This window comes from Mus caroli, unplaced genomic scaffold, assembly GCF_978045245.1.
Source record: "Mus caroli unplaced genomic scaffold, Mus_caroli_1 scaffold_1, whole genome shotgun sequence".
NCBI classification, from domain to species: Eukaryota; Metazoa; Chordata; class Mammalia; order Rodentia; family Muridae; genus Mus; species Mus caroli.
In genome coordinates this window covers 174,932,275-174,957,363 of record NW_028227256.1, presented here as the reverse complement: position 1 = coordinate 174,957,363, position 25,089 = coordinate 174,932,275, and the positions used below count along the sequence as shown (strand labels likewise).

The 25,089-nt window shown below is 36.2% G+C and overlaps 1 protein-coding gene across 3 annotated transcripts in view; it reads left to right on the top strand.

Moving 5' to 3' along the window:
* Akt3 (AKT serine/threonine kinase 3) overlaps nt 1-25,089 on the top strand; it is a 241,042-nt gene that overhangs the window by 113,170 nt on the left and 102,783 nt on the right. For all 3 annotated transcript variants that reach the window (XM_021162759.3, XM_085843271.1, XM_029481052.2), the window contains exon 3: nt 7,436-7,561. In XM_021162759.3, the coding sequence (XP_021018418.1) occupies nt 7,436-7,561 (126 nt within the window). The remainder of the gene's footprint in view (nt 1-7,435; nt 7,562-25,089) is intronic.

The following is a 25,089-nucleotide window of genomic DNA, read 5'->3' as shown; positions in this document are numbered from 1 at the left end:
TATTGTGTCCCTACATAATTTGCGTAGACACTATGATAATTCTCATTTTCTAGTTGGGGTGTGGAGGAGGCCAAGTTCCTTTAGTTAAGCAGTGGCATAATCATGATTCACATATAAGCTGTGTGCCCCAGAGTCTTGCTCCAAGACATCACATTACAGTGTAATGTAACTCAGAATGGAATCAAACACACAATCCTGCCTCAGCCTCCAGGGTATGATCTGCAGGTGTGTGCCACCATACCTGGCCACTGAGAGAATTATGAAGTAGAGTATTTAAAAAAACCCATCAACCTAGTTTGCGAAGTTTGGGTATCTTTTTAAATCCGTAATACATCAAGTAGGAGTCGCCACTGGTAACTTAAACATCAATATCATGATTATATCTTAATAATTTAAGTTTATTTACTGTTACTAATCAGGGTCTTTAATTTTCTATGGGGAAATAGGAATCTAATCTCATGTCCTATCCTATGTTACAGGAACGTATTTTAGTATGATTTTTATAATTGTATTCTAAATGATTGATTTATGAGATTTGTGAAAATTAGTGCTATAATTATATCAAATCAGTTGAACTAGGTTGTGTCCGTGTTAATAAGGCCAAATTTATTTTACCTATTTGTTATTGCTATATATTTTTAGCCTAGCCCATGTTAGCATAAGGGTGAGGGTAGGTTTCTAGTTTATGAGGATGATGCAGTGTTCTCCATCTTTCATCTTGCTTCTAACTTTATCTTTTTTTTTTTTTTTTTAAGATAAAGCTTCTTCCATAAGACTTAACTTTAAGACAGAATTGGACATTTAGCAACAATTCACCTTTAAGAGCAGAAGCCGGGATTGTTTAATCATATTTTCTAGTTAGATATCTGAAGAAATGTGGACATATCTAGTGAAATACAGATCAGAGCCTGTTGGGACATTTAATCTGCTTTTGGTCTAGACATAAAGGCCCCTAATTCTTACTATGGTACTTTTTGATGTCTTCATCAGAAAGTTTTAAAAACTATGGTGTCAATTCTTAATGAAGTATTAATGAATAATGGAATAAAGTTTTTAATGTAGACTGACTTAAAATGAAGACATTAAACAACGTAATTTGACACGAGATGAACAACTTCAGGAGACCTGGAGTAGAATGTCTATCACTCCACTCCCAATATGATCCATTTGAATAGGCTGGGAAAATTTTTAGGCTTTAGCCAAAACAAAATTATCATTTGTGACTTTTTTTTGTAATGGTAGCAATCTCCTCAGAACCATTGGGATTGTTTGTTGTAATATAGGAAGTGAATTATTAATTAAAAGGAAAGTTGGCCAAGACCCCAACTCTAGAATATGACCTAGTAGAGCTCAGAACTGATAGAAAGAAAACATTTTCTTACAAACCTACAGTTCACAAATAGATTCTCTACTGCTTATTATTAAAACAGTTTGACATTTTTTCTTTGCATTTACAAGAAATTGACTGAGTACAGCTGTATCTATCCTTTTCTCTCATGCTAAAATGATAATGGATCATTAGATTTATTTTTGTGGTTGTTGTATAAATAAGTCTTTGGGAGCTGGAGAGATGGCTCAGTAGTTAAGAGCACTGACTGCTCTTCCAGAGGACCTGAGTTCAATTCCCAGTGACCACATGGTGGCTCACAACCATCTGTAATGGGATTCAATGCCCTCTACTGGTGTGTCTGAAGACAGCGACAGTATACTCATATACATGAAATAAATAAATGAATAAATCTTTGAATAAGTCTTTGATAACAGTATATATAAAAGCTGTCTTTCATTTCTTAGGGTAGGTTTATTAAAAAACTACAATGATGCCTTATAGCAACAAATATTTCACAGTCATGGCAACCACAACAGAAAACAAGACATGAGCAAGGTTACTCTTCCTTCAAAGGCCTTCAGAGAAAATCTGTTCTTTATTCTTATTTGTGGTGGACCGATTTTTTTTTTTTTTTTTAGTTTGTACTAAATCTTATGCCATTGTTTCTATTCACCTGCTTCCTTCCTTTTTTCATATGTCATGTTTACTTTTCTATCAAATCTACTATTTTAAGTGTATTTTAAATTTGTATGGGGCTACCTGGATAACCCAGGAAAAGCTGTTCTAAAATCAGTAACCTCCTTGCCTCATGTTTACTTTTCTATCAAATCTACTATTTTAAGTGTATTTTAAATTTATATGGGGCTACCTGGATAACCCAGGAAAAGCTGTTCTAAAATCAGTAACCTCCTTGCCTCTCTTGCAAAATGTGATGATATTCTCTTCTATAGAATAAGGTCATTCCAGAGATTGGGATTTGTACTTCTTTTGAAGGTCTATCATTTAGTAATTACTTTACTCCAAAATGCCAGAATCCTTTTTGGGAAAGTAAAAGACCATACATGGAATGGTGGTCCCATAATATTGATTATAGAGCTGAGAAATTATATAGTCATTATAAAATTCACTACTTATGTGGTTGTGGTGATTTTAATGTAAACAAATTTTTAGAGCTGGTTGTGCAAAGATATGTCATAATTCTATAGTGAATAGTACTTGATAATGATTTGATTGGTATTGGCTTACATATTTTCTATACAATGCTTTCAGTCATTATTTAGAGTCACTTCTACTTAATTAAAAAATGTACACGGTAAGATAGTACCCTTTGTTTGGACACTGGTAACTTGTGTTTATTTATCTTGGTTTTTGGTTACATCATTTCTACTTGGTCTTGATTTAATCTTATTTTGTTCATTGTATCCCTAGGAGTAATAGGTTATACACATAAACTACAGACACAGGCAAGGGGATTACCTATGTGGTGGCTGTATGATCTAGATTTATTCAGTAATGTTTGCATAGTGACAGTATTGCCTAAGGACATACAACTGGGAACAACTCTGACAATAAGCAAAGCCTGACTATTCATTTTGGAAACACTGGATTTTACAGTGTACATATCCTCTCATCAAAGAGTTGGTAAGGAAGAAGAAGCACAAGTTATAGTAGATGATAAGTTAGGAAAAGGTTGTGCTGGCCACTTTATCCAATTGTTCCTATAATGATTGTTGAATTTTTTTTGTTTGTTTGTTTTTTGTTTTGTTTTTTCGAGACAGGGTTTCTCTGTGTAGTCCTGGCTGTCCTGGAACTCACTTTGTAGACCAGGCTGGCCTCGAACTCAGAAATCCGCCTGCTTCTGCCTCCTGAGTGCTGGGATTAAAGGCGTGCGCCACCACCGCCCGGCTTTGATTGTTGAAATTTAATATTAGCTTTGATGCAAGTACTATCTTTAAAAATAGAATTATGGGGGCTGTGGAATAGCTTAGTCTCTACAATACTTGATGCACAAGTATAAGAACTTGAGATCAGATCCTCAGCACCCATGTTTAGAGCTGGGTGCAGTGGTTCAGACCTGAAATCCCAATATTTGAGATGCAGAAAGATCCCAAAGCTCCTCTTACAACGCTCAGGTGCATGCACAGGAACACATTGCAGCATCACAACTAAAAGCAACATGGCTGGTTATTATTGGTTTATCTTAATGACTGATTATTTGAATTTTTCTTGTTATTCTGGGCATGTAGGCCCATAAAATCTAGGATTTTTTTTGTTTGTTTGTTTCTACTCATAGAACAGCCTTATGATATCATCTTTTCTTGAGCTCTTATTGCTGGATTTATTGCATTAGTGGCAGAACTATTTAGGTAATTTTTCATGATCACTTGGAAAAGGCCCAGTTGGGACTCCTTATGCTATCGAGACAGTTCTACCCTAGCAGTGCTTAGCATTCACTGTCCTCAGTGCCATGCCAGGGAGTTAGTCATGAAAAACTAACGTTTTACTTAGTTTCAGGCTAGGAAAGTTTACCCCTATATTGGGCCTAGGGAAACAACAAGAGACACTACCGTTTCTGTTGTTCACTCACTTGCAGCCTTTATGCCCTATGTAAGGATCATTCTTCAGAGGCACACACATTCATTCCATTTGTGGAAATGGAAAAAGGTATATTTAATAAAGCCAGTACACCATGCTGAAATTTGTTTTTTTTTCTTCAGAATTTTTGTAGAAACATAAAAAGGTTCTTTGTCCTCTGCCCCCCACTTTCACCTGAAGAAAATACTTAGTTCCTTTCTCCAGGTGCTAACTAGGCATATCTGAACTCTGGAGGAATACTGGAAAAAGCTCCTTGAAGTTAGAGATTTGGTCTTTTTTATTTTGGTTGGTGGGCAAGGGGTTACAGCTTGTGTTCCCAGCACCTTTAACTAAGTGACTGACTGACTGACAGACTGACTGACTAAATGACTGAATAATTCATTCATAACTGAATGAATATATTGCAAGGTCTTTTATGTTGTAGATGTTAAATGACAAAAAAAAAAAAAAAACCAAAAAGCAAATTAGAAGTCTTCATTGAAAAATTGACACTCAGTTTAACTGTGGTGACCAACTCAATTGCTGAGTATATGAATCAATTCAAAATTATTAAAAATATATTCAATAATACTGCTAATTTTTCATTTAGTGGAACAGAAATTTTCTGTTTCTCCTTTATTTTCTTTGGAGGAAATAAGTGAATCCCTGTCTGGTGGTTGTGCATTTTTCTTAAGGGATATATAATAGACTAATTTTCACAGAACTTTTGACAGCTCTAATTTTTTATTCACTATCAATCTGAACATGGAAATACTTAAGATGCTAAAGTAAAATTCGGTTTAGAAATAAAATTTTGATTTTAATTTTACATTTTCTGAAAGAATGTATGTGTTCAGTTCTATTTACATAAGAAAAATATTCTAATTATGATGTGGTCTTTATACTTTTCAAATGAGTTTGTTTCATTTTATCTTTGTATGATTGTGAAATTATCACTTGCTGTTCATCTTGACAGACATGTAACTGTATCAGTATAAATCTGCTCTTGTTAACAACAGCCTTTGAAACCTAAATGCTACATCATTGATTAGATATTGGCACCTAACAATATAAAGTTGTATAGTAACACATAATTAAATAGGAAAGAATTAAATAATAATGACAGTCAACACAGAAACAAAGTTTTGGAGTTGAATAAGAACTGTGAACTTAAGTAAATATTATGTGATTGGCAAGAATGAATTTTGTCTTAATAAAAGTAGATAAGGCATCAGGTATGTGTGTGTTGAAATTTATCTACCTATATGCATGTGTGAAATATTTACATTTGCTTATATCTTTTATTTATTTACTATGACTATCAATCAAGTAATAGGCAGTTTAAGTACAGGGTACTAGACTATTTCGATGCAAGTCAACAAAGAAATGTCAGTAGTTGCTGAGATGATAAAAAATGAGCTCCAAGGACAAAGAGTAGAAGTTTGGAAACCATGTTTGCTATCATAGCTTTACAAGCTTCTCAGTACTTTAAAGAGGTTTTTTAAAAAATGAAATTGATTAATTATAATAAAACTATGCAAAGTGTTTCAGCTGTGAAAGTTGAACTGTTTAATCAGTAAACCAGTATCTGTATGACTAATACATGATTTTTAAAACTGTGTACAATATGCACGATTTATTCAAGATACAATCTGAGTAAGCTAACAACTATTTGAATAGGCTTCCCTTCTTCAGTTATCCACTTGAGTTTTATTCTCTTCTTATATTTCAATCTTCTTATAATTCAGTTCCAATACTATAATAAATTGAATATATTAACAGAAAAGAAAATCCAGCTATTTGTGTTTAGGTGTAGATAGAAATGCTGTACAGTGATGCTGCTTTTTTACTAAGAGGTCAGGGTCAGGTGTAGCCTTAACTTGTAGTCCCTTGCCTTTGCCTTCCTAGTGCTAGGGTTACATGCCACCGTGCTGCTCAGGAAAAAACTATATATGTATGTATCATATATAAGCATGATACATACGTAAATATATGTTACATTAAATGCAGTAAATTTGCTTTTTTGGTTTTGTTCGTTTGTTTGTTTTCTGAGACAGGATCTTACTCTTTGGCTGGCCTAGAGTTCACTCTATAGATCAAGATTGGTCTTGAACTCAGAAGGATCCACCTGTCTCTGTCCCGAGTGTTGCTGCACATGCCCATCAGGTTGCTTTAGTGTAAAAATACGTTAGAGCAGGATGAGGGGAAGAGCAATGGAGTATACACTCTGATAAGAGTAATCTGGAGGAGATTTGTTAGTAGAAGCTGTGGGGAGGTTTGGGGAAAGCAATTGAGAACGTTAACAGGCTGGATGTAAAGCAGTAATGGGTCAGTTAGGTGAGGCTGTCAGGGAGACACTAAGGAAGTTCTGACTTACTACTGGTAGGATAAGGCATGCCAGAAGTCAAATGCTAGGTTTAAACTTGGCCCAAAGAACAAGTTGCTTTGTATCAAATGTAAAATTTTCAGATTTTTGTAGTTCTGAAATTCAGCACTTCCTAATAGCAGAAGACCGCATGGTTCCCTCCTCCCCTTCAGCATTTTCTTCTTTCTCTTCCACCCCTCTTCCTTCCTCCCTTGCTGATGCACTTACTCCATAAACCCTCCATCCCCAAGTCTTGATTTGGAGCTCAGCATGACCTGGCATTCATGGTGATGCTCCTGCTTTAGCCTCCTCTAGTGCTGAGAAAACAGGTGTGAACTGCTATGCCTCGCTTGCCATTGAGCTATTAAGGCACTGCTGGTTCAAATTGGGTCTATTTTGGTAGTTAGGTGGAGCTCATATGGAAATGGAATAAAATGCACATTTCTATAGAGTTAGTCGTGCCCTATAACTATACTGTGTTGCATTTGTTTCTGTATGTAACTGTGGTGTGCTTTTGAGCTTTATTAACTCATGTTCTTTCAGTTTTGTGACTGGTCACAGCATTGTGTGAAAGGTTATTTTCCTAGAAAGAGGAAGTTAAGGTCAAGATTAACAAAGAAATACATCCTATAATAATCCTAAAGGCTGAGGCCAGACGATTGAGTTTGAGGTAATCCTGTGAGACCTGGTCTTACAAAGGGAAAGGAGTTAGCTTCTTTCCCCTTGCTTGAAAAACAAAAGCCAAAAAGGAGTATTATTAATCATGAAAGTGGAACATGTATTTCACACTCTGCTTATGATCTTTTTTCCCTGCAATTTATAAATACTGTTCATGGAATTACTAGAGCCTTATAAAATGGCTGAAAATATGCTTTAACAGTTAACTGATAAAGTGGAAAAGTGAACAAAATGTATGTTCAGGAGAATGATTCTCTGAAGGAATAACAGTCCAAATGAATAATCAAAGTATGGAATCATTAAACAAAGTGTCTGGGGTTTATTAAATTTAATTGTAGTCTTATTTTCTTTTGTAAGTCAAGCTAAAAGAAAATTACCTCATTAAAATTTTGCAGGTCAGTGTTATGGGGTGTGTTAAGCCATAATTTCTTTTCTTACCTAAACATTACTTCATTTTTGGCATTAACATGTGTGCTCTTTCCATCTAGGAGAATATATAAAAAACTGGAGGCCAAGATACTTCCTTTTGAAGACAGATGGTTCATTCATAGGCTATAAGGAGAAACCTCAAGATGTGGACTTACCTTATCCCCTCAACAACTTCTCAGTGGCAAGTAAGTGATTAACAATTGTTAATTCACTGTGGGTTCATTTATCTGCATGATGTTATGTGGCAGGTGTGTGTATGGATCTGAGAAACCAGCATGAAAGTTTGTCTACACTTGATGGAAAGAAATGATCAACTCTGTAAGAAATTTCAACTCCTTATGACAGGGACTTATAATCTTATGCAGTACAATATAGTTTACTGTTTTTCGTATTTAGAGTTGAATGTAATATATTAAATATAATTGCCCACATACACAACTTAAGGTTTTTTTATATAAAGTGTAAATAAGGACCTATGATCTGGGTTATAAGATGTTATCCTCCTTTCTGCATTATCTCACAGGATTCCGTGTCACAGTGTTTGGTTGTTTGTCTTATTATATAAATGTTTTTCTATTAGAAATCATTTCCTGAGATTATTTTATATTTTTAGTTATATTCATATTTCTTTGGAATATTTAACAATGCTCATCGTTTACTTAGAAATGTTGTCTTTGTTGAATTTGTTTAATTAAAAGGTGTCCTTGATGATAATAATGATTATTTTCATTTTCATAATTGACCAAGCTTTAAATGGTTTATACCTACTGATCTAAGTAAAGGCTCCTCCCGTGTTTATCCAGAACTACAGCAGTTTCCAGTTCAAATTGCCATAGAGAAGAACTAGGTACAGTCTGTTCTATGGGGTCAGAATTTAGATGACCTCATTTACACTCTTTTAGTTGGATGAGATGTGTTGGAGAAAGAAGGGAGGGAGAATTGATGTTTGTGAACATAATTAAATAACCAAAAGATCCAGGGAAGAAACATTTCTTAAGTATTATAAAGTTCATTTTACCACAAAAGAATTTCAAACTTTATTTTCAGTTTTAAAAATAAATCTAAAAGAATATGGAATTACAAATAATCAAGGAAGGATACTATTTTTCTAAAATTTTATCCAAATTTTATGTGCAACATATTTTGATCTTTACCATCCTGGATACTTCTGAGAACTTCCTTGGGAACTAATTTAAAAACCTTCTGCATTCATATCTGTTCTTTCTTGTGTAGAGAACTTTTATTTTTGAAATGAAAGCTGCTTATCATTATATGTTATAAATACATATATGTGCACATATATGTGTGTATTAAGAAAAACAGTCTTTATCAAAACAAGTTCTTTATATATTCGTGGATCTTGTAAGTGAGAAATTAATCACTTTGACAACAGGAATACTATATTAAATTTTTAAATTGCTTTAAAACATTTCAGGCTAAAGGAATTGTGGTTGAACATTTGCTTATTAACGTGGTAGAAATTAACTTTTAAATAGTTGTCATGTCCTACTAAAGAAATGTCCATTTACCAGCAATTCTATTGGTTTTTCTGAAATAATTTATAAAAGAACAGAAAAATCTCTATCTGCTGATCAAAATGCAGCATTTTTTGACCTTATGAAATTTCACACCCCAACAAGTTTTAAAGACATACTGTATGTCACAGTCTGCCAACATCTGCTCTAACACTTCCACTGGCAGAGGCTGAAATAAATGTGTACTTGTGGAGAAAGATCCTACTTAGTGACTGACAGCTTCTCCATAAGATAAATAGCAGTTGACATCTGTAATTTTTACTTGCATAACCAAATACTTCCTGGTACTTGCCTCTTGCAGGTAAAGTAGTAGTTGAATACCTAATTCTCAGGAGTATTACCTTAGATCCTACCATGAGTCCATTAAGTAAATAGGAAGCTAATTCAAACAAAGGAGGAGGTATTATAGGCAGAAGATGACAATGCTTTTATAAGGGATCAATGGAAGAAACAGGCACTGCCTGTTTTCTTTGGCTGGCAGTTAGTTCCCCACTTGCCTTGGCCCCCTATGGAATATTATTGTTTAAGAGGCTGGCGAGATGGCTCAGCAGTTAACTGCTAATGGTGGTCTACAGCATGGGTAATACTGGTTCCAGGGGATCTGACACCCTCTTCTGGCCTCTCTGGGTATCTTCATGCACATGTTACACATATGGACAAGCAGATGCACACACATACATATACAAAAATTAAAAGAATTTGATTAGCCTTTAAAATTACTACAAGGTTATGTTAAATATTATATATCCCATTGATAGCTGCAATTAGCCTCTATTTTTCTGCTAATTAAAAATTAGCAGAATTTTTAGGCAAATGGATGGACCTGGAGGGCATCATCTTGAGTGAGGTAACACAATCACAAAGGAACTCACACAATATGTACTCACTGATAAGTGGATATTAGCCCAAAACTTAGGATACCCAAGATATAAGATACAATTTGCTAAACGCATGAAACTCAAGAAGAATGAAGACCAAAGTGGGGACATCTAAGTCCTTCTTAGAATTGGGAACAAAACACCCATGGAAGGAGTTACAGAGACAAAGTTTGGAGCTGTGACGAAAGAATGGACCATCTAGAGACTGCCATATCCAGGGATCCATCCCATAGTCAGCTTCCAAACGCTGACACCATTGCATACACTAGCAAGATTTTGCTGAAAGGACCCAGATATAGCTGTCTCTTGTGAGACTGTGCCGGGGCCTAGCAAACACAGAAGTGGATGCTCACAGTCAGCTATTGGATGGATCACAGGGCTCCCAATGGAGGAGCTAGAGAAAGTACCCAAGGATCTAAAGAGATCTGCAACCCTATAGGGGGAACAACATTATGTACTAACCAGTACCCCGGAGCTCTTGTCTCTAGCTGCATATGTATCAAAAGATGGCCTAGTCAGCCATCACTGTAAAGAGAGGCCCATTGGGCACACAAACTTTATATGCCCCAGTACAGGGGAACACCAGGGCCAAAAAATGGGAATGGGTGGGTAGGGAAGTGGGGGACTTTTGGGATAGCATTGGAAATGTAATTGAGGAAAATACGTAATAAAAAAATATTTTAAAAAATGTTCCTTCATGGGCTGGCTTCTAAGATTGCTCCATTTGGCTATCTGCTTCCTGTGGTGATATAAGTTCTTGAGTTTGGCTGTCCAGCAACCATATAAAATAAGTGCAGGAGATCATGACTTTATTCCTAGTCTCAGTAGCGGAGAAAGACTGAATCATGGAGCTCATGGTTTGGCCAGCACAGCATAATCTGTAAACTTTGAGAGCCTACCTCAATGGGTAGGGTGGAGAGTGATTGAGGAAGGTGACACCTGGCTTCACACACATGTGCACATATAAGTACTAATATGTATATGTGTGTGGTCATACACGAACATTATACTTGTATATGGACTTTAATAAAATTTCCAAGAGATAGCCTTTTTACTCATTTAAAAAAATTATGATATGAACCAGAAGGATTTTAAAATTTATTTCCCAGTATTCATTATATTGATTTTCTTCACTTCTTAATAACATTGTCCAGGCTAGGGGTAGAGTATATGCTTAGCATACATAAGGCCCTGGTTTCAGACTGCAGTACCAGGGTGGGAATAAAAAACCCAAAGCCGTTTATACTCACTAAATATACCACTTAACTACTATTTGATTGAAACTACTTTTGATGATTTCTCTAGTGTCCACCTCATATTTAATTGTGGTGAAAAGTCAACATTTTTTCTTCTTATGTCAGCATCATGGCTAAGGACATTATAAACAAAAGAAAAATATACGTAGACATCTGTCTAGCATTAATTTTATTTAATTTAGACTTTGGAAACTAAGACTCAGACTTACATGTTTTTGTGCTCTAGGTACCCCCACCAAAGTTTCACTGTATAGTCCTGAGTAGCCTGGAACATGTCATATAGGGTGGCTTCAACCTAACAGAGACCTTCATACTTCAGCATCCCCCATGATGACATTTATGACATGTGTATTAATGTAAAGGTAGATAATCATGGGCAAATATGATAGGTAATATGGGTAATAAAATGGTAATAGGCTGGAAAAGGACTGAGCATGTCCTGTTAGTTGAGAGCTTTCTCTTGAAACCTTCAGAGTTAAAGATTGTTCCAGAAATAGGAAAGACATTTGTCAAGGGAGGAACTAAGACCTGCTTTAAAGGAAAGTCAGAAAGTCTTTACTAGATTTAGTCCTGGTTCAGGGGAAACAAGCAAGAAAACATTGAAAATGGCCTTCTTGCTTTTACGTTTTCCTCAAATGCCAAGGTAACACATTTGGCTAAAATCCTTTGTTAAGCTTAGAGTTAATTTTTAGCTTTAATTTGTTTTCTGGATTGGCTTTGAGTTGCATTTCATTCTACTGACCAAACTTTTGGGATGGTGTTGCCCTCTGTGCTGTCAGGTTTCTCTGTGTTCTTATTCGCAGGAAGTATAATTTGGTATTTAATAAACATCTAGCTAAGGACTTCACACTTTGTACATTACACGTGAATCTACAGGATTATATTGTTTATAAAACCTTAGTTACAAACTGTGTGCCTTATTCCCACTTTTTCATGTATTCAGACCAGACTGCTCTCCTGAGAATTGTGTCATATTAATTTCACTGAAAATTATTGCCACCCTATGTGTTTTTTAGCCTTTACTTTTCCTAGGCTGACCTCAAGACAGTTGCCTATTTTCCTTTGTTCAGTGTTTGAGTTCTGTCTCTGCTTGAGTAGAAATCTTGGTCTGTTCCCTATCTTTTGCTTTCCTTCGCATCTTTACCACACTCTCAATCCATTCCTAGTTCTGCTGATTTTATTCTTATGTTCGAACCTATTATGTATGCCTCGAACTATTTTCCTGGAATGACTCACTCTCTTAGTCTCTGATGCATACTCTTAACTAGATTTCTGCGTCTCGTCTGTGCCACTCATGTTCTTCTTTCACTTGTCTGTCAGAAGGATCTTTCTAAAATTATATCTTAACTATGCCATTCTCCCCAGGAAAACTCTGCCTTGGATCTTCATTGCCTACTGGATGGCATCCAGCTTCCTTAATGTTTCATACTAGGATCTCTTCAATCTGGCCGCTCCTTTCAGCTCCTGCTCCATGTCTCTTCTGCTCTGCAGTTCTGCTTCGGCAGTGCTGAGCTGTTTATAACTCCGTGAAAACTTTGCTGCTCTTCTGCTCTTTGTCTTGGCTTGGAATGTTCTCATCTTCTATTTGCTGTGTAATTTTCTTTTGTCTAGTTAATTTTAAAATTTCTTTTCCTCATTGATTCATTTAAAACTATTCTTCTGCTTTCCTCAAACTGGGGTTTGGTGCATATGTGTGTGTTTTTATCACCTTGTTTCTTGGTTATCTGGTTCATGAATAATATGTCTTACTTATTCGTCTGAGTTATTCAAGGTAAAATAGTTTAATCTTATCTCATAGAGTCTACATATTATGACTTTAATAATTATTCTTGAATATCTGAACACATACTATGTAAATTTCTCCTTTTTAGATAAGAAAATGAAGCCTTTGGAGTCAGTGATTTGTTTAAGGTTATCTTCCTAGATAATGGTATTTAAATACCAGGATTAAAACTATGTGATTCAAGGCTGATGAGATGGCTCAGTATTTAAGACTGCATACATACTGACCTGAGTTCTACTCCAAGCACCTATGTCAGGTGACTCATTCCTGCTTTATAACTCCAGCTCCAGGGAGAGTGACACATCTGGCATCCATGAGTACTTGCACTCACTGGAACATACCCCTCCGTACACATAATTAAAAAGAATGATTCTTTTATAAAAAAAAAAAAATCTTGCAGTACTCTGCTGTCATTTAAATGTTATTCTTTCCCTCCCATCATACTAGGATCTTAAGTTAGTCAGTGCATTATATACTTGTCCTGTTGTGAAAACATGCATAGAAGAAGCCACTGAAGGCAGAAGGATTTATTTGTGCTCCTAGTTTGGGGGGTTTCCTGCATTAGAGGTTAATCTTTTTGCTTTGAGCTCATAGTGAGGTACTGGTTAATGGTGAAAAAGTACCAGAGTAAAATGGTTTTTCTCATGACCAGGGAACAAAAAGAGAAAGGACCAGGTTCTTATAAACATCTTCAGGGATATGGCCAAAAGACACAGGTCACATCTCGTGAAGTTTCTACCATCTCCCAAGAGCTCCAGACTAAATGCCAAACATTTAAAATGTGTCTTTGGAGAATACTTGAAATCTATGCAAGCATACTGTTTTCATCTTCAGTTTTCATTGATTTAGAATATAAAAATCATTACTTAAATTGTTGAGTAGCCATTGCATGTAGAATGGAAATTTATAAAGTACTTAGGGATGTGGATAACATTTGACCTTTATTCTAATTTGAGTTTATCAGATCAAATATGGACTCTGAATGAAGATATCTTCGAAATGCAGTGAGATAGAGATGTAATTTAGGATTTATTTTTAAGGATGGCATAACCATAACTAAAAATTAAAAGTTACCATGACTCATTTCTCATAGTCATAGATTGAGAAAACATTGGTGAGAATACATGCACATTGAGTTGAAAAATACTGCTACTCTGACACCATTGCATACACTAGCAAGATTTTGCTGAAAGGACCCAGATATAGCTCTCTCTTATGAGACTATGCCGGGGCCTGGCAAACACAGAAGTGGATGTTCACAGTCAGCTATTGGATGGATCACAGGGCTCCCAATGGAGAAGCTAGAGAAAGTACCCAAGGAGCTAAAGGGAACTGCAACCCTATAGGTGGAACAACATTATGTACTAACCAGTACCCCGGAGCTCTTGTCTCTAGCTGCATATGTATCGAAAGATGGCCTAGTCGGCCATCACTGGAAAGAGAGGCCCATTGGACTTGCAAACTTTATATGCCCCAATACAGGGGAATGTCAGGGCCAAAAGAATGGGAATGGGTGGGTAGGGAAGTGGGGGGGGGGTATGGGGGACTTTTGGGATAGCTTTGGAAATGTAATTGAGGAAAATACGTAATATAAATAAATAATAAATAAAAAAGAAAAATACTGCTACAAACACATACTGTCACATGGTACTTTGAGCAAAGTAGTTTTTCTGTCCATTAGCCATGGTCTCTGATATTTTACATCTTTTTACTGAATTCTTAGATTATTAAACTTCAAAGAGGGAAAAATTCTTCTATGGAAGAGTAAATAACTGCCCAGATGTCTTTAGGTTCGTCCTGTTTTTGCAAGGTTCCTGTTTATTCTGTGTGATAAGAAGCAGGGTATGCCAGCACCTATCTCAAGAAACTCCTCCTAGAAGTCTGCCTTATGTGTTGCAAATATTGGTCTATCCTGAAAATGTCTCTTTTCCAAAACTTTTCTTTATTCTCTTTTATAAAAGATAGGATTTCTACATTCCTAGCTGCCCCTCTTTTAAATGAATGTTTCCTATCTAAGCTATTTTTTTACTCACATTGAAAATAGAAAATTATGGTTCTTAAAACCACCCAAATGATCTTTATGGCTGAAGTTAGATTCGGATTTCATATTTGGAGACAAATAAGTTCATGGGTTAAATCAAAACATATGGAGAGAGAAATTTAGATTTAGCATTTATCTTGTATATCTAGAAGGGTCATTAACTGTCTAAATAGATATGAACTATGAAAATTCATAATAATTAAAATTTAAAAGTCTGTTGATCATTTAGTATCTTACATGGTGCCTAGAGGATTATATCATAGTTTTTTTTATATAGGAATTTGACATAGACACTGTATAGTACTATCATTGGATACATAGTAGATGAAGAGAAAAATGGGTTTAGTGGCCAAAATGAATATTTTATTAGATATTTTCTTTATTTACATTTCAAATGTTATCCCCTTTCCTGGCTTCCCCATTAAAACCCTCTATCCCATCCCCATCCTGCTTCTATGAGGGTGTTCTCCCTCCCATCCATTCCTGCCTCCCTGCCCTGGCATTCCCCTACACTGGAGCATTGAACCTTCACAGGACCAAAGGCTTCTTCTCCCATTGATGCCCGACAGTGCCATCCTCTGCTACATATGTGGCTGGAGCCATGGGTCCTTCCATGTGTAATCTTCCATGTGTAATCTTTGGTTGATGGTTTAGGTCCCTGGGAGCTCTAGGGGGTCTGGTTCGTTGATATTGTTGTTCTTTCTATGGGGTTGTAAACCCCTTCAGCTCCTTCAGTCATTACTCTAACTCCTCCATTGGGGACCCCATGCTCAGTCCAATAGTTGGCTGCAAGCATCTGCCTCTGTATTTGTCAGGCTCTGGCAGAGCCTCTCAGGAGACAACTATATCAGGCTCCTGTCAGCATGCACTTATTAGCATTCACAGTAATGTCCATGTTTGGACACTGTATATGGGATTGGATCCCCAGGTGGGACAGTCTCTGGATGGCCTTTCCTTCAGCCTCTGCTCTGCACTTTATCCCCATATTTGCTCCTATGAGTATTTTGGTCTTCTTTCTTGAGCTTCATGTGGTCTGTGAATTGCATCTTGTGTATTCTAAGCTTTTAGGCTAATATCCACTTATCAATGAGTGCATACCATGTGTGTTCTTTTGCGATTGGGTTTGGATGGTATTTTTCTAGTTCCATCCATTTGTCTAAAAATTTCATGAATTCATTTTTTTTAATTGCTGAGTACTCCATTGTGTAAATGTACCACATTTTCTATATCCATCCCTCTATTAAAGGACATCTGATTCTTTCCAGCTTCTGGCTATTATAATTAAGGCTGCTATGAATACAGTAGAGCATGTGTCCTTGTTATATGTTGGAGCATCTTTTGGGTATGTGCCCAGAAGCAACTGGGTCTTCAGTTAGCACTATATCCAATTTTCTGAGGAATCACCAGACTGATTTTCAGAGTGGTTATACCAGCTTCAAATCCCACCAGCAATGGAGGAGTGTTCCTCTTTCTACACATCCTCGCCAGCATCTGCTATCACCTGAGTTTTTGATATTAGCCATGCTGACTGGTGTGAGGTGGAATCTCAGGGTTGTTTTGATTTGCATTTCCCTGATGACTAAGGATGTTGAATATTTCTTTAGGTACTTCTTGGCCATTTGATATTCTTCAGCTGAGAATTCTTTGTTTAGCTCTATACCCCATTTTAATAGGGTTATTTGATTCTCTGGAGTCTTAACTTCTTGAGTTCTTTGTATATATTGGATATTAGCCCTTTATTGGATGTTGGATTGATAAAGATCTTTGCCCACTCTGTTGGTTGCCGTTTTGTCCTATTGACAGTGTCCTTTGCCTTATAGAAGCTTTGCAATTTTATGAGATCCCATTTGTCTATTGTTATCTTAGAGCATAAGCCATTGGTCTTTTGTTCAGGAAAATTCCTCCATACGAGGATCTTCCCCACTCTCTCTTATTAGTTTCAGTGTATCTGGTTTTTATGTGGAGGTCCTTGATCCACTTGGACTTTTCCTTTGTACAAAGAGATAAGAATGGATCAATTTGCATTCTTCTACATACTAACCTCTGGTTGAATCAACGCCATTTGTTGAAAATGCTGTCTTTTTTCCTCTGGAAGAATTTTTATAGAAAGTAAATGCCATGGAACTTGTACAAGAAGCAGTATGTAATAGTTATCTGGTTATATTCTGTGGTGGTAGGTGTATATCTTCAAACAAACAAGCTATCAGTCAGCTCTTCCTGATACCAGCTAGCTCAGGTCTTCATTAATTCTTCCTGAATTTTGTTAACAGTCTCCTAATTGGCTTCTTATGTTCAGAAATTCTTTTCTCTGAAATACTTGGAATAAATGCATATATATGTCAAAACCAAGTTGTCCAAATACCATTCCTTTTCTCAGACAAAGAAATCTTAGAGTTGATCTATCATTTTTAACATGGGGAAGCTGAATTACTATTTTTTACTTATCCATAAACATTTGTACAAAATAAAAAAATTATATCTATGTTCGTATATATACACCTCATATCTTTTTAGTATTTCTTTGTATGGCTTAATATTCTATATTTTTGTTTTGGTAGTGTTAGAAATGGAAACCTTGATGACGAGCTACATCTAACTCTCCATGATGCTTTTATTTTAATTGCTGCATTCTGTTAAGTTCAGTACTATGCACATTTATAAGTGTTTTTGCTCTGAGTAACTTCTTAGACTATTTTATATACTTAATCTTTTGAAGATTGGATGCATTTTTACTTCTAGTTCTGAGGAAAATTTTAGATAGATGGGAAATTAAGTCTAATAATAAGAGTCTAACTTTATCTCGCTATAAGTAGTAGATAACCTATTTGAAAATAAAAGAGAAAATGACAGTGTAAATTCAGTCAAATGGCCTTTGAAGAACCAAGTTTCTGCTGGCTAAGGATTGTGCATGTTTCAGCTGTTGCCCCTGCATAGTCAGAAGTTCCCTTTTTCTTTTATAATCTTCCAGTGTCTTTCTGAAGAAACTCTTGCTTACTATCCATTGGGGAGATACAAAAGTAAATTGTGTTTTAAATCACCACTTCTTAACAAGGGAAGACGATGTGGTAAGAGTTTTAAGAGAAAGCAGGCCAGGATTGATAAGCTCAAGGAGCTTATGATCCAAGATACCAGAATGGAAGCAAACCCTAGCAGAAGTAGTTTACTCTGTACCTGCTCTTCTCTACCACTGAGCTAGGTCGATCATGGTGGACCATCTATTGCCTGTCTATAATAGATGGTCTGTCTATAATTGTTCTGAATTTCTTTCAATTACTTTTTTTTTAAAAAATTATTGGTTATTTTATTTATTTACATTTTAAATGTTATTCCCCTTCCTGGTTTCCCCTCCACAAACCCCCTATCCCACCCCCCTCCCCCCTGCTTCTATGAGGGTGCTTCCCCACCCCCCTCTTGCCTCACTGCCCTAGCATTCCCATATGCTGGGGCATCGAACCTTCACAGGACCAAGGCCTCCCATTCATTTGATGCCAGACAAGGCCATCCTTTTCTACTTATGCGGCTGAAGCCATGGGTCCCTCCATGTGTACTATTTGGTTGGTGCTTTAGTTCCTGTGAGCTCTGGGGCTGTCTGGTTGGTTATTGTTGTTCTTCCTATGGGGCTACAAACATCATTCAGTCCTTTAGTCCTTCTAATTTCTCCATTGGGGTCCCTGTGCTCAGTTTGATGGTTGGCTGCAAGAATCTGCATCTTTATTGGTAAGGCTCTGGCAGAACCTCTCAGGAGACAACTATATCAGGCTCTTGTTATCAAGCACTTCTTGGCATCAGCAATAGTGTCTAGGTTTTGTGTCTGCACATGGCATGGATCCTCAGGAGGGGCAGTCTCTGGATGACCTTTCTTTTAGTCTCTGCTCCACTCTTTGTCCCTGTATTTTCTTTAGACAGGAGTAATTCTGAGTTAATATTTTTGAGATGGGTGGGTAGACCCATCCCTCATCCAGGGGCTGTGCCTAACCTCTGGATATGGTCTCTACAGGTTCTCTCTCCCCTTTGTTGGGTATTTCAGCTAATGTCATCCCTGTTAGGTTCTGAGGCCTCTTGCTTCCCTGGCTTCTGGGACTTTCTGGTGACTACCCCCAGTTTAACTTAACTTTTTCCTTGTTTTCTCTTCTTGTGTTCCTAGATAGCAACCTGGTATACATACTCTTTGAAAGTGCCTATCATGTGTGATAACATAATTGATTTATATATGAAGTTAAGTTTATCATGTGTAGTTAGTCTTTATAGAAACAGAACTGAGAGATTGAAAAAAAATAGTGTGTGTGTGTATGTGTGTGTGTGTGTGTGGTGTGTGTGTAATCCAGGTAGTCATTACAACAATAGCTGGCTCACAATGGGTAGCCAAAAATCTGGTAGTTGTTCAGTACATGAGACTGGATGTCTCAGGTTCCCAATCTGTTGCAGGAGTCCCAGAGAAGTCCTAAAGAATTGCAAGGTCTTCAGTCTATGTTGAAATCTTGAAGAAGTAGTTTCTAATAACCAGAGAAGGAGTGTCTCAGCAACAGGAAAGATGAACTTCCTAGTGAGAGTGAAGGCAAGCAGGCAAAAAACAAAAGCTTCTTTTTTCCATGGCCTTTTCTGTGAGTGTCACTAAAAGTTGTGGCCCAGGTTTAGGGTAGATCTTTCCACCTTAAATGGTCCAATCAAGAAAACTCCCTCCTATGTATGCCCAGCTGCTCAGTTTACTTGATTTCAAATGTAGTCAAGTTGAAAAATCAAGATTAGCCATACACCTTAAGCTCTAGTGAATATTTAGAAAGTTTTTGAGGGTATTATATTCTCAACATTGTACCTAATACTCAAAGAATGAAAAATGGAGGAAACCAATCTTTAAAAAGTTGTTAGTATGTGCCATACCCTTTCAGATACTGTTATCTCATTCACTTGTTACAGGAATGCTGTGAGTTAAGTATTTTGTTTCCTGTTGTGAAAAGGCTCAGAACATTGTGTGATATACTTCTTGGTAGTTGTTAGAGCCAGAAATTAACTATACGAGTAACAATACAAACAACAACTTACGTGTTCATTTTATCATTCCACACATAATAGTCAGTGGATCTGAAGAATTTGTAATATAGTAGCAAAAATACTTTGTGACGCTTGTAATTGGTTCTTGACATGTTTCATGATTAAATTCTGGAGTAAGTTTTACAATTAAAATACAAATTTTAGGAAAGGGGAGATTCATTAGAAACTAGACTATAGAGAAAATTCTCTCTGGAGATTCAGATTCTTTAGAGAAATAGTAATATTTTAAAAGACAGGCTGGATTCTAGGCAAAAATACTATTCTTTTTTTTTTTTTATAGGTACTTTCTTCATTCACATCTCCAGTGCTATCTCAAAAGTCCCCCACACCGTCCCTTTCCCCCCACTCCCCCACCCACCCACTCCCACTTCCCGGCCCTGGTGTTCCCCTGCACTGAGGCATATAAAGTCTGCAAGACCAATGGGCCTCTCTTTCCACTGATGGCCAACCAGGCCATCCTATGATACATATGCAGCTAGAGACACGAGCTCCGAGGGGCACTGGTTAGTTCATATTGTTGTTCGACCCATAGGGTTGCAGTTCCCCTCAGTTCCTTGGGTACTCTCTCTAGCTCCTCCATTGAGGGCCCTGTGATCTATTCAATAGCTGACTGTGAGCATCCACTTCTGTGTTTGCCAGGCCCCAGCATAGTCTCATAAGAGACAGCTATATCAGAGTCCTTTCAGCAAAATCTTGCTAGTGTATGCAATGATGTCAGCGTTTGGAGGCTGATTACGGGATGGATCCCCCGATATGGCAGTCTCTAGACGGTCCACTCCTTTGTCTCAGCTCCAAACTTCGTCTCTGCAACTAAAAAATTATCAGAAACTCGGACTGAATATCTTCCTTTTTGAATAAATAGGTATGAAATTCTCAGAGCTCAATGGTATGTCATATCCTATAAACTATTGGAAAACTATTGGAAAACTAAAACTAATGTCTTAGTACAGTTTCTGTGTTGAAGCATAATGACCAAAAGCAACTTGGGGAGGAAAGGCATCTTTTCACTCACAGTTACAGGTCAAAAGCAGTGAGGCAGGAGCTCAATCAGGGCTGGAATCAACACAGGAGCTGATGCAGAGGCTATGGAGGAATGCTGCCTATTGGCTTGCTCCTCATGGCTTGCTCAGCTTGCTTTCTTCTAGAACCCAGGACTATGATCCCAGGAGTGGCACTACTCACAAAAAGCTGGGCCCTCCCACATCAACCATTAATTAAGAAAATGCCTTATAGGCTTGCCTACAGACCAGCTTTATGGGGGCATTTTCTCAATTGGGTTTCCCTCTTCTGAGGTTACTCTAGACTGTGTCAAATAGACATAAAATTAGCCCTCACAGAGGAATACCTGAAAGAAAGAAACATGCCCCTTGAAAATAGTTAAAGGACTGCTTCGGTCATCCCAGATATTTGTTTGCACAAAGTCAGAATTAGGCCCTAGGAATTGCATTAGTTTATCTCGTGGATTTTGTTTGTTTGTTTGTTTATTTCTGTAGTATCATTGCTATTTATTGTGTCACTTAATAACTCATAAAATAATTTTATTGACACAGATAAATGTTGTATTTCAAATCCCACCAAAAAGGTAGTGCTTTTAGAGTAAACACTATTTTTCAAGTATAGTTTTTAGCTTGGAACAGATATGCCTCTCTTGAAATGTTTCATTAATAAAACAAAACAAATCTTTTTCTGTGGGGTGGCGCTGTAACGTGGGTAGAGAGAGGATGGGTGTTGTTCATCATCTAAACTGATGTATAAACCACCAGATACCAAGTCAACTTTGATGCATAGCTAAGGGTCCTTGTTCTATTGTCTTATCTTACTACTAATCCTTGTGTTGTCTTCTGTGATGCCCTTTCATATTTGAATGGCAAAACCAATTCTGCTTGTTGCTTTCCAATTCTAATCAGTTATGATCTGATAAAATCTATAGAAAATATTTGGTTGAACATATATACTTTTACATGATTTTGTCTTTGACCATTTCTTTTCTGTAAATTACTTTGCAACTTAAAATTTTAGTTTTTAGATAGTAGAGGATTGTGTGTGGTTTTAAAAATGATAATTAGAGTCATGATTAGATGCCCATTGTAATTGGTGCTTTAATCCCATTTTAAAATTTAATAATAGGGAACTGGGAGATTGATGGGAGTAAGGAAAGAACTGACATTTAAAAACCTACTATATATCAATTGTTTTACTTTTTATAATTATATTTACCATAAGAAACATGACTTAAATATTATTCTCCCCCAGGAGATAATAATAAAGCAGATCTATAGAGATTAAAATTTTCTTAGAGTTTCAAAGCAAGTAAGTATGGTCTAATGCTTAACTTGAAATCATCTTGGTTATATATTGAGTTAAGTACCCACAGAAAAATATGATCTTGCAGATCTGATACATGGTACATTCACACATACATGTTCTCAAAGTACATTTTGAGTATGGTGAACCTGTTTAGGATATATAAGGTAAACACCAATATAACAATCAGGTCTATTGATTTTTATATATATATATATATATATATATTCCTTAATTTGAGCAAATTATATAACTGTCCTGCATCAGAATTTTGACACATGTAAAATAAAGCAGAGGCTTTAAGTCCAGTGCTTGTTCTAGTCTTCCTCCTTACTTTAGCTTGTCTACTGCTTAGGGCTTCAGGGTGACAGCTTTTTCTAGTGGGGAATTCAGGAAAGAAGTGCTTACAATCTTCTTAACTAGTTTGTCAGTGTTATTAATCAATCCTTAGCATTCTCATCTAGTATATAAAGATACATTTCTCAGTTGGGGACCACTTCTATCTGAGGAAAGAGTAATGGTGAAGAGAAGTTACTAGTTTATACAGCTTTCAGCATTGATCTTCAAATTATAACAGAAGCCACAGCACAGACAATAAGTTTTAGAGGAAATATCATCTGGATATTCTTGATAAATTATATAGTTCAACATTTTGGCAAATTGCATTTGAGTTTCACATGTTTGTTGCTTCTCCTGAACTATTAGTGCTAAATCACTGCCTTAGTGTCCCCCAATCCCATATCTGTCTTGATTTGAAAGAATTTGTTATATTTCTAGTAATGTTAAATGAGGCCTAAGGCCAGAGTGAAAGGAGGGGCCTTTCAACCTCAGGATTTAGAAATAATATAGAGCAATTGTTTTGGGTTGGAAATAATACATAATCAAGCAGATGCTAATGGGAAAATGCAATGCAGGGGAAGAGAAAAGAGATTGGGGTGCTGTTTGGAAGTTCCATAGAGGAGAGTACATTGCCCCTTTATTATAACAATGTTTCTGCACTATAATAAGGCCTTTCACTGCAAGTTCAGCCTTTTTCATTCATTTGTTTTGTGCTCTGCTTCCTCTGTTACTAATTGTCAGCACAATAGTCTTCCAACTATGAAGTCTCAGTGTCCTTTTGGACCAATTTGTCATTGTCTTTTTCTCTCACCCCAACCCATGCACTCAGAATCTATTACCATAGTTGCATTTTTAGATATTTTGTATGTTTTAAAATGGCAGTGCTTTTGAAACATGCCAAAATAGTTCATGGTAATTGAATCATCGAACTAGCAACAGTTACTGCTTCCAAATGCATACTGATAGAGTCTCTTTCTATAGGCTATTCTTATAACTTAAAATATGCATATAATACATTTAAGGCAATATTTAAGTCATTTTGAACTTCACTATAGTCTATTATTTGCAGATTTATTGTTTACATTATAAATCATTCTATGTTTTTGTTACTTTACAAAATTTTATGTCTTTTTCCCATCAATAATTTGTATTGTTATAGATAATTTTATTTTGACAAAGGAATAAGCAAAATTGTCATAGACTGACAGAGCTGAATAAATTCTTCTATAAATTTTAAAAGTAGTTTATTTGGTAGACTTCTATCCTAGAATTCACAAAGCCTGAGGTTCAGCCCCAAAACCTTATAAAACTGAGTATGATGGTACAGGGCTATATTCTCAACACTCAAGATGATCAGAAGTTCAAGGTCATTTTCAGCTAAAAACTGTTTGAGGCCAGCCTGGGGTACATGAGACCTTATTGTAAGGAGAAAAAAGATATTAAACAGAAAAGGTATTTAAGGTACTAAGTCGCATTTTGTTATATCATCAAACTATACACTTAACTTCATTGTAGATTACTTGTTATATATGTTACCACATTTTAATGTCCAGGGCTAGTATATTAAAATGAATAAATACAAAGTTATTGTTCCCAATTCCTTATTTTGTGTTTATTAAATGCTTGTAACTATATTAAAATTCTTTCAGTAAAGGGTTGCACTTTACTTTTGTGTTTGAATTATTATTTCATAGTAAATACAGTTCATTTTTATTAGCAATTTCATGTGTGCAGAAAAAGGTTATTGTGGAACACCTAATACATGTATTTATTTCATGAAAGGCAGGATATGGTGGAAAAATGTTAGTGGTGAAAATGCTGCCTCTCAAAATATGCTTTGAGTAATAGTGATTTCCATGGCAATCATATACATTAAAGAAAAAAATATTTGGAGAGGTTTATGATTTAAAGCTTCAAATAGTGTCCAGTGAAGGTACTAAAGTAGTATTCTAAAATGTCAGATTTTGAAATACAGATCATAAAAGTGAAGAACATCTACAAGAATAGAAAAATTATATTAGTATCCTGATCATAGGCTCCTAATTATTGACTTTGTTAAGCAATAAAGAATGAGAATTTGTTGTATTTTCTATTTTCTTTGCATGGAAAAATATATGTTGCTTTTGTGTAATGTTTTTGGCTCAGGAACAGTAACTAGAAATGATCCAACCTCTTCTTTCCTGGAGTAAGGTTAGCAGGTGAAAGTTCTTTTCTTTATAATGAAAAGGTATCATAGATGGAGAGAAACCAAGCTCAGAGAAGGAGTAGGAGGGGCAAACAAAATGGACTAGATCTAGTCTCCTCGTTTTCACATATTACTCAGTTTTCATAGACAATTTTTCTAGCACTTTTTTTTTTCAGATACTATTGAGGTATGTGTTCAAACAGTTTCACACAAGCTGTGCATTTTGAACAAATTTTTAGCTAGTTTGAGCCTTGTAGATGTGCTCATTTACAAAATGGAGGGTAATTACACTGTTTGTGTTTTTGCTTTAAGGTGGAAACATTTAGAAACCAGAGTGCAGCAT